General features: G+C 46.0%; 1 protein-coding gene across 1 annotated transcript in view; it reads right to left on the bottom strand.

Annotated features, from left to right (window-relative positions):
- ZCCHC2 (zinc finger CCHC-type containing 2) overlaps positions 1-10,950 on the bottom strand; it is a gene marked incomplete at its 5' end in the record, with an annotated part of 51,197 nt that extends 40,247 nt beyond the window's left edge. The window contains one exon of the mRNA XM_045296069.1: positions 10,915-10,950. Within this exon, the coding sequence (XP_045152004.1) occupies positions 10,915-10,950 (36 nt within the window). The remainder of the gene's footprint in view (positions 1-10,914) is intronic.
- Position 10,951: the final 1 nt, after the last annotated feature.

Raw genomic sequence — 10,951 nt, 5'->3', positions numbered from 1 at the left:
GCTTTACACAATTGATGTATGTATGGATTGTGATAAGAGTTGTATGAGCCCCTAATAAAACGATAAAAAAATAATAAAAGGAAAATCCTGAATTATAATGATAAAAAAAGAGAAATAGGCTTAAAATTATTAGAATTAAAAAAAATGATTCTTTATTAGAAAATGTCACTGATGTCAAGACTCATCCATTTCTCTGGGAGGGCAGGGTAAAAATGACTTACTGTCACCTCCCTGATGGCGAGGATGTGGCAGAGAGATGGCCGTTTGTTCTCTCTGTTCAATGATCTGGCACAATGAAACCCAAAGTGGTGTCTAAGTCGCCTGCAGCACCTGATGCCAGGCCCCTGCAGGCAAGGCAAGGCAGGGCAGGTGTGCTGCAGGCACCCAACCCATCCCGACGGTTCACACAGGAAAAAGCAGCGACTCCATGGCACAGACATAGCAAGGTGTAGAATTCTGCTGGATCCTAGGATCACTTCCTATTGAGTGTATTTGCTGTTCAGTTAAACCAGAAATGTGGGTCTGAGATGATTCAGCAAGGAAAGTGTGGCCCCATCAGCACAGATAAATGCACTCTTCATTCCTGAACCCTGCAGGAGCAGGGGCAGGGGCAGGGGCAAACTGTGCTGATCGCTACAAACCTCGTTGTTGCAGCCCACAGACCAGACTTGGCCACTGCAAGAGAAACTACATCAGTTCCCCACTGCAAGGCCTTTGTGAACTAATGGTGCTTACTTGTGGGGTGGGTTGGAATTGAGTAGAGTAAACAAGATGGGAGAGGGAAACTATACTATAACTGCCTCTGATTTGGGGGGAACTAAATATATTTAATATAAATTTTTAAAAATTAAAATTATTGATGTCGTTGTCTTTCTTACAGAATATGGATAAGGTAGCTTATGGGGAGAGGGGGAATGGAGAAAGGTGTAGTGAGGGCAAAAGCTTTTACCCGAGAATTAACTTGGGGTGTCTTTCTAGTAAAACTCCTTTTACGCATTTTCAAGTTCAACCTGAATATCGCTCACTGTCTGTTAACAGATGGGTGGACAGGTATGATACATACACTCTGCAACTGGATCACAAAACCTGAGGTGTAGACTCAACTTACTAGCTGAGAGGAAAGAAGCTCTCCTCTCTTACCCTGGGAATTGGGAAGCTGAGCCGCATCCCCAGCTCTTTAACCCTTCATACCCATGAGCCAGCGCTCAGAGGACCCAGATAAGGCATGATCTCTTCCCCACCCGGGTCTAGCCATCTATCTGTCTTTTCTCTGACCCCTTTTTATCCCAGTGGGAATTAGTGTGCAGCGGCTGATGGCTTTGGGAACCGACAGGCCTTCAGCTCTGGCACAGAAGCCTCCCCATACAAGAACTGATGCTTGTGTAGTCTGAGAAGCCCTCAGCAGTGAGTTACAGATGACGAATATCACAGTATTGAAGAGCACTGTGCCAGGACTTATGTCTAATGCCACCTGTCTGAACAGGCATTGAATAGCAAAACCTCTTCTCAGTGGACCCCCCCACCCTGCACACTGGAGCACCTGTTCCTCTCCAAACATGGCAGTGATTTTCACATCACCATGGTGTCCCTTCTGGTGTGTTCTCACCATTTGATTGATATGCACAAGAAAAATCAATTGTGGTACAAGATGTTACTAACTATTCCAATTTGGACAGTCCTTAAAAAATATGAAACATGAAAATACCACTACCCTAACGCTATAGAGAATGCTCAATTTGGTGATCAAACTTAGTTTTCAACTCTTCCAGTCACAAACCAGGTGCTCTTCCCATTTCATATGATTCCCCACTTACTCTCAAGCAAATTATTAAATGAGGTAAAATACTAATGGCTCCCCTACAGCTAACCATCCAGATGAGAAAATTGCTTATAATTTTTTCATCCTATCAACACATCACCTCTAGGTCTGCACCCATTTATGCTACACTCAGCCAGCAGCCCCCAAATCTTCAAACTCCATACTCTGAGCTACCACTCAAGAGGATCTGGAGAAGGCATGCTCTCCTCCCGGCCCATCAGCCCTCCTGTCTATTTTACAACCTAACCCCACAAAAGCTTAGTTTACTTAAGGCATGCAAGTGATCTGATTAATAAACACAACTACCGAGCATGCATCCATCAACGACTCAGTTCAAATTCATGGAATAATCTCTTTCATTATTCCCAACGCAGTTGGACCTACACTACAGAACTAAAAAAATAGAACCCCTTGCTGTTGAGTTGATTCTGACCCATGGCAATCCTATACGACAGAGAGGAACTGCCACATAGGGTTTCCAGTCCAGTGATAAATATTTTTGTGAAAGAACTGGGCAAGTATAATTCAGAAGAGGCAAAATCACCGTCTGAGGCAATTTAATCTTCAGGCAATTTATCAGAGATATTTGTGAAAAGCCTACACATAGGAGATTCTGACTGAACACTTAGGGTATATGTGATGCAGCCCAAAATGATGTCTGAGCCTTTGAGGGGCTAAAATAGGGTAGAGAAGACCAGTTTTCTATGCTGAAAATAATACGATGTATTGGGTAAGAGGAACCAAAATTAGAACACCAAAAAATGTGCTCAGAGGTGCTGAAGAAACGTATGGAAATGTGGTCACTGTGATGATTCCAAAGAGCACCACAATGCAAGGGCTCAGCCTCGAGGAATGGTAGGGCACTACAGGGAAGGCAGCTGAGGGACTGGGGGTCAAAGACTCATTCAATTCTTCTAGACACAAGCAAGGTGCTCTTCCCATTCCATACTATTAGTGGGCATGCTCCAAGAGTCTCTGAAAGAAAATGCAATCACCAAAAATACCTACTGCCATCCAGGAGATTTAGACTTATGTAGTTTTCGAGTTTGTACATCTTCACAAGAGCAAACAGCCCGTTTTTCCCCCTGCTGAAGGGCTGGTGGGTTTGAACCATCGATCTCATGGGTTAGCAGCCCAAATGTAATAGGATAAAAACGGCACTTTGGAAGGATGTATCTGGTGGTGACATCAACAGGTAAATGGGAGGAAGGTTCAAAGTAGGGGATTTAGTGGAGACAAGACTACAAAGGTCTGGGCAATAGAAGGGTGTCAACAAGAGTGAGGGTGAGGGTGGACTCAGGATACAGAGGAGTGAGTTAATTAAGGATTAGGGTTATCAAGCACATCAGAGTGACTAGAAGTATAATGGTACCTTTGAGAATGCTGGATGATCTATATATCAATGAATGTGCATTATTTTTATACAGTAAGTCTCAAACAGCAAAGAGCAATCCAGAGAGCTTCGTAGCACAAACACACACCCAAGCTTTCATTGGCCCAGACACAACCTGCTGACAACCTACTCTAGGGCTTCTAACACAATCACTTATGAGCTCCTCTGGCCTCCACTGCCAAGGAGATGTTCTCTAACAGGCCATGACTTGTTCACCAAGCATTTTCACACACATTAACACATCCATCTCCAGGACAATGGCCTGCAATGGATGGTGATTATCTCCCTACCTGATACTGAGCAAGTCTGAAACCCACTGAGACCAAGCCACATGGCAAAGGGTCTTTTTTTTAAAAAACATTTTATTAGGGGCTCATACAACTGTTATCGCAATCCATACACACATCAATTGTGTAAAGCGCATTTGTACATCATTCTCAAAACATTTTCTCTCCACTTAAACCCCCGACATTAGGTCCTTATTTTTCCCCTCCCTCCCCGCTCCCCCCCATCATGAGCCCTTGATAGTTTATAAATTGGTATTTTGTCATATCTTGCCCCGCCCGACGTCTCCCTTAACCCACTTTTCAGTTGTTTGGTCAAAGGGACCTTTTTAAAGCCTAACTGGAACCTCAAAGAAATTACCTGTGGAATGGGCAGAACAAATATGTGTGTGTGCTCCTGCAAGCACATCCCTGCTCACTGGAGCATAGGAAGCACAGGAGGAAGCCGCCCCACCACCTGTACCATAAACACATGATCAGGCACTTCCCTTCTAGAGTGACTGTTTACATAGACAGGAACCAAAAAAAGTAACTGGATGAAGGAGGTTTTTGTGACAAAGGTTCTCTATAAATAAAAAAAAGTATTGTTCTATGCAATCGTAGAATGAAAATATACAGTCAATATAATTCAAGCCCAATCTGTTTGGAGGCAATGTGGAACTTATTTTACTTTATTTTAGGCTTTAACATGTCTCATGGAAGGACAAAACCATGAAATAACCCCAAAAGTCAAATTACTGCTTCTATAAAAATGGCTTAAGAATGTTTCTTAATGATCTCTGGATTTCAGAATGTGCTCTGAATTAATGAAGAATTATATAACTTAAGTATAAAGTAGCTTTAGATTGTAAACTAGTATTCTAGATAAGAGTTAAAACTGGGCAAAAATATAAACAATGGCATGGGAGTTAATGATAATCCAAACTCAAAATCTGTATTTTCCCTCAAACTATCCCCAAATCCAGTCTGGGGAGAAGATGGATTTTAATGATTCATGACCCAGAGCATGACTTCCTTGGGGTTTATCAGTATCAGATCTCTTATTTCCACATTAATAACTTCTTCAAAACAATTTATCTTAAATATGCCCTTTTCAATTATGTTTCCTTCCTGAACATAAATTTGTTTGGAAATATGATCACAGAGAACAAATAAAAAGTATTCAACTAGATGGATTTCCATTAAATTTAAAATGCAAAGGCAATGGAAAGCAAGTGGCATGAGGAGGCCTGGAGCACTGTGAAAAATCCACTGAGCACCATTCTCAGGAGATAATGTGTGTGCAATTCAGACTGAATTACTTTCTCTCTGCTTTCATGAATGCAATCACCACACACTCTATAAAAAGTTATCCCTACCTCACAGGTGACGTGAGGTGAAATGAGGTGAAGGAGAGGGAGCCCCACCTTACACCCAAGGTTCAGACCAAGGTGCCAGATCTTGTTTCTGTTTCAGAGCCACAGGCAGAGCTGTGTGGTCTTTTGAGACTCTACAATTTAACTCAAAGAGCAAGGGTGTTACTTTGAGGACTAAGGTGCACCTCACTCAAACCATGGTATTTACAAGCATCTTATGTACATGTGAAATCTGGACAGAATATAAGGAAGACCAGAGAAGAACAAATGGATGCATTTAAAGAATGTTCCTTGTCGGAAGCAAGGACAATGAGATGCCATCTCACATTAGGAGAGAACAGTTCTGGGGACAAGACATCATTCTTGGTACAGGGTCTGTGAAAAAGAGGAGACCCTCAATGAAATGCACACAGTGGTTGCAACGACAAGCTCAAGCACAGCCAACACTTGTGAGGACGGCACAGGGCAATGCAGTGACTTGTTCTGTTGTAAAGTCGCTGTGAGTCGGAACCAGTTGGATAACATCTAACAACAACTTAATAGTCTATAACCCACTTCCGGTCTCTTCCAATTGGAAAAGCATCTGGAAAGAGTGCAAGTAATTGATGTGAAAAAAGGACTTCTAACTCCAACAAGTCCCTCTTCTTCTATACTATGGAACAAATGAATTCTCCTTCCCTGAGAAAACAACTGTACAAGAGAATAGCTAATAACTCTAACTTGTAAACAAAATAATCACAATTGAATTCTGGTATTCTAAAAGACTCTCCAATTGGGCTTCTAGAACTCAATTACCTTTATTCATTTTTACCCACCAGAGCAGCCAAAAGCTTCCCATCTCACCACTCTCAGCTTGGGAAAGCCTATAGCCACTCCTCCTCCTTCCTCCTAGCAAGGCTTCCTATTTTTCTATTAAAATACACAGCCTTGAGTCCATCTGAACTCACAGCAACCCTCTAGGATGGTGTACAACTACTTCAAAGAGTTTTAGACTGTAAATCCTTCCAGGAGCAGACAGTTTTCACCTTTTTCCCAGAAGTGTGACTGGTGGGTTCCAATCACAGTTCTAGGCTAGCAGTCCAACCACTTATGTGCCAACATGGCACCACCTTACACCAGCTAACATTTACCGCAGATCACATACCAGATGTCACTCTACAAGGACACATTCACCCCGTCCTAACATAAGTACTCTCACTGGCTCCACTTAGGTGAGGTGGCTTCTCCGACAGTACCCATCCCTCTGGTGGCACTAACCCTAAACTCACCATCTTCCAGTCACTTCTGACTCCCAGTGACCTAGCTCCCAACAGGAACCAACAAATCAAATCAATAAAAGTAGGGATCATCAGAGTGATAAGGAAAAAGAAAGGGAATGGTTGGTGGCCATGAGTGCACTTGACAGACACAGTTAAGGTCAGAGTTGTATGCCTAAGAAATGCTGAAATGGCAAATGCTCTACTGTAAGTATATTGAACAGAAATGAGTTGGGAAAGTGTTTTTCAAGCTTTCTACAATGAATGGCAACTGAAATTCAGACAACTAGCCCTTTTTCTTTTGTTCCCCTTTAGCAGGCTGACCGTGTACTAGGATTGTGTGGCCACGCACGCAGCCAAGTTACCCAGGCGTTTCTTTCTCCACATCCTAATGCCACTAACCCCTTTATCTATGATAAGCTGAGGTATTTGGTAGAACAAGGTGCTTCTGAAATGTGGCAATTTTGCCAAGTTTTTAAACTAACTTCGCCAATTTTTATAAGTAAAAGACCCTGGCTACCTCAATTTTCTGACAAATAACAGTTTACCCTTACCAGTTCTGTGAGTTCAAATGACGCTATATTGGAATTTATTAAAAGTTGATGGTTTAAGCATGCTTCATTTGAGCCTGAGCACTCGATGTCAAGTCAATCAATGAAGTTTTGAAGACAACGAAACCTCCAGGGAAGTACCACGGCTGTGATCATCTCCACGTCTTGTCTGCGGCTACGCTTCCAAAGTCACAACACCGTTTCCACGATCAGTTCCCCAGACAGGGCCCCACAAAGGAGGCCTCCTGGGATCCATCTGTCTGTCTTCTCACCGACAGCCACGAAGCAATCACCTTTACAAATACATCTGCAGTGTTGTCGCTATTGCTAAAACCCCACTTATAGTGTGGGTTCCAAACAATAGAGAGGGACCTGTCTCTTAAATCAAGTTTTTTCAGTTATATTATACCAAGGGCTTCAAAAAGCACATGGAAATTTCTACTAGTTCAGTATTCCATTTTGGAGAGCCCCTCTAAAAGGAATTCTATAACTTTCTAACACAGACCTTAATCAATCCTTTATGTCCTTGTTAGATGGAATGGGTATGTGTATACACACACATGCGAGAGGGCTTCGAGTTCATGGGGAAATTCCATTATCTTCCAATTCCATTTCTGAAGCAGCCTCAGAATACTTCAAGGAGTATTTACACGGCTGCCCAATTTTAAGGAACCTGAGATTTATGAACAAGGTCCCTAAAAGTAGTGTTAATATTTCAGTAATCTTATTTCTTATTTACTGTATAATCATCCTAGAGTCCTGATGGTATCCTGGGTTAGGCGCTGAGTTACTAACCACAAGGTTAGGCGTAAGTTCAAAACCACCAGTCACTCAGTGGAAGACAGATGAAGCTTTCTAGTGACATACAAAGTCTGTCTCCCTCACTCAAGCCATTCTACTTTGTCCTATAGGTCTTTCTGAGTCAGGATCAACAGGAAGGCAGTGAACTTTTAAAAAAATATCATAATCCATACCACAAAGAAAAATGATGGAAATGTGACCAAAAGTGTTACTTTAAAAGTAGAAAATGGGGGGGGAGGAAGCTGATACCAAGGGCTCAAACAGAAAGAAAATATTTTTTAAATGATGAAGGCAACATATGTACAAAGATGCTTGATACAATTGATGTTTGGTTTAAGAGCTGTAAGAGCCCCCAATAAAATGATTTACAATAAAAAAGAAAATGATTTAAAAGTAGAAAATTATGTGCTGAATCTTCCTCCATTATTCTAACATGACCAGGTAAGCTTGTGAACTTGTCAACTCAACCATTAAAATCGTAACCATGGTTCACTACTACAGAGTTGCTGGCCCTTGTCACCTGGACAACATATAATACAAAATCATCAAAACACCTGGCCCATCACAGGAGCGATCACGCAGGCACCCTGCTGTTATTTTAAGAGCAGCTGTTTCCTTTAGAGATTGGAGAAACGACCTGAGATGGGTACGCCTAGGTTCGCACACTTTCACAGAAAAGCAGTCAATTTAATATGGATGCAAATACAGCCTGTAGCGCCCTTTGACTAGCCAGTGTAAAAGATTCTTAATTTAAAAGCTGCATGCATCTATGTGTCTGAAAGGGCACTTCGGCGGAATAAAATGCTGCCACACATTCCCCTATTCCGTGTCACTGCCACAGCCCAACCTTCTGAGTACATAACCCACGTGGCTTCCACCTGGCCCGCAGCCTCCCGTCCGCTCCCAGTGGAGGCCCAGAGGCGACCCGGGGGCGTGACCAACACCTTCACGTGACTAGCGAACCGCCGCCATCTTGTAGGGCCGGGGTGGGCAGGGGAGGGGCCCGGGGCCGCCGTTCGTCGCCCTGGGCCCGGTCTCGCATTGTGACTAAGGGCCCGTAAGAGGGCTTCATCGCTTCCACCAGAGGGCCACGAGCCTCGGGCTCGTTCCTGCAGACTCGGAGGGGCACCCTCCCTTCCCCAGGCACTGGGCACCGGCTGGCGCGAGCTGCAAGCGAACCAGGATGGAAATCCCTCCACGCTCATTAGCAGCCTCTGGGGTGACAGCCTGGGAGCGACCGGATACGCTGAGAAGTCCTCTAGGCTAGGCAGCCGCAGCTCGGGCTGTGAATCCACTCTAATGAGCAGAAAACGAGGTGGTACGGCACCCCGAAACCACGCCCCAAACCCTCCGGGGCCTGGGACTAGCCTCCTCTTCACCTGTGGTCCAGGAGCCCCGAGGTTTCGCTCCCCAGGTCACGTGCCAGCCGCAGCCTGGGCACGTAGGGCTCGGTAATCAGCAGCTGGGCTGTCCACCCTCCCTGCACCCACGGTGGCCAAGAAGACCACGCACTGCGGTCCCGAGCAAAATCTCCTTACACGTGGTGGCCGCAATCTTCCACCTCGGTCCTTGCTGCCTTCCAACAGGACAAGCAGTATTTTCAAAAGGAGAAGCGAGGCTGCCGGCAGTTCATTACTATCAGAATTCGGAGGGCAGCCAGGCTGCCTAAATCAGACAGCAGACTGTTTACTGTGGGGTACTGCCACTGGACCCACAATCTAAGGTCATCTTCACAATACGCCATTCCATTCGGCAAAACTAGCAAAAGAAAGACCTTCAGGCAGTGCTCTGGCGGCGGTCTAAACAGGAGGGTGTGCGGCACCCTGTCAGCACAGGTGAAGCGCTGGGCTGCTAACTCAACAGCTGCTCCGCAGGGGGCAGAGGCTGCCAGCCTACCAGGGCTTTAGAGGAAACCTCACGGGGCTCTACCGTCTAGGGTTGCTATGAGTAGGAATCCATTGGAGGGCACTGGGACCGGGGGGAGGGGAGTGGCATATAAACTGGTACATTCTGACAACTCTTTGGAATTATTTTTCCAAGGAGGGTGGCGGACGCCAGTACCAATGCTTCCTATGGTGGTAGTAAACAGATATGGGAAGACAGTTTAAAAATAAAACCCAGGAAAAGCTGGTGGAGGATATGGCTGGCAGTAGGCATGGCCACCCCTGAGTTGGATAAGCTGTTAAGTCCTAGTACATGCCTAATCATTTCTTGGAAGCCTTGTCTTTCAAAAGAGGGACTCAACCTAGATTATCTCTAAATCCCCCAGAAATTTTTGATCGACACAGCCATTAGGATACCTAACACCCAGTTGTAGCTGCCAGGGGGTGTATGACAGCAGATGCCTAGGGTGCGTTCACTTTTAAGCAAGAGGGTCGCCTATTGCTTCCGAAGGATCACATAAATTGAAAAGCATGGCATCCAACTTAATCTTTTAAAAGATTGTGACCCAAGGACAAAAGCTCATTATTATACATGACATTTAACCTTAACTGAAGCCTCCCCCCTCCCCTCCCCATTCAATTGGCTGCCTCCAGGCTTTTAACTAAGGCGCCCAGGTGGTACAGTGGGGACTAAGGAGCTGGGCTGCTAACCGCAAGGTCAGCAGTTGGAACCCACCAGCCCCTCTGCAGAAAAAAAAAACGAGGCTGTCTGCTCCTTAAAGGGTTAGGACCTCGGAAACCCACAGGGGCAAATCTCTGACCTGAGTGGCTGCGGGCCACTGCGTGTTGGAATCAACTCGATAGCACTGAGTTGAGGGAGGGCTGTCCTGTGTTTAAGGCTCTGGTGAACCTTCATCTCTGGTGACAGCCTTAAGTGGCCCCCAGCCCTCTCCTACTGCAGGCCTGGAGAGAAGGCCTATCATATGCCCGATCCCAATCTGTGGGCAGATCCAGGCCCCTTAGGAAGAAGGTGATCCCAGCTTGGGGGTGGGGGGAGGGAAAGAGGACCCGCCCAGCCTGCCCAAGGGGTATCTGTCTAAACATCTTAGAGCCCGCCCATTGGGGTCAATTCACAGGAACCCACCTAGCTTTCTTCTAAGAGCTGAAGGTGTCAGAGAGCAAGATGTCCACAGGGCCCCTTTGGCCTCGAGCAGAGAGGCGGGGCGACCCCTCCCCCCCCCACGATGTCAGCCGGCCTGGAGAGGTGCGGCCCGGCACACTGCGGTTGGCAGCGGCACCTGGTGCTGGAAGGATGCTCCAGGCCACAGAGGTCCCAAGTCCTTTCCTCCAAGGGGTGACACAAGCCCTTGCCCTTGCCCTTGCCCTCGTGGCGACTCCGGCCTGAAGAAGAGTTCTAGAGCATTCTGGTAATGGCGAGTGTCTGTGTGCTGGGTATGGATAGGGGGGGCTGGCGGCGAGGCCCAGCAGAACCTCGGATTGGGGCTGCGCCGAGGGGAGAGCCAGCGAGCCACCTGCGGCGGCAGAGAATCACACCCCGGGGCCGCGCCTTACCTGAGCCCTGGGGGCGCCAAAGGGGCCCGGCTGGGCG

Source organism: Echinops telfairi, unplaced genomic scaffold (genome assembly GCF_000313985.2).
Source record: "Echinops telfairi isolate 266 unplaced genomic scaffold, ASM31398v2 ScPeMD7_7400;HRSCAF=8409, whole genome shotgun sequence".
NCBI lineage: Eukaryota > Metazoa > Chordata > Mammalia > Afrosoricida > Tenrecidae > Echinops > Echinops telfairi.
This window is presented reverse-complemented; position numbering and strand designations above follow the sequence as displayed.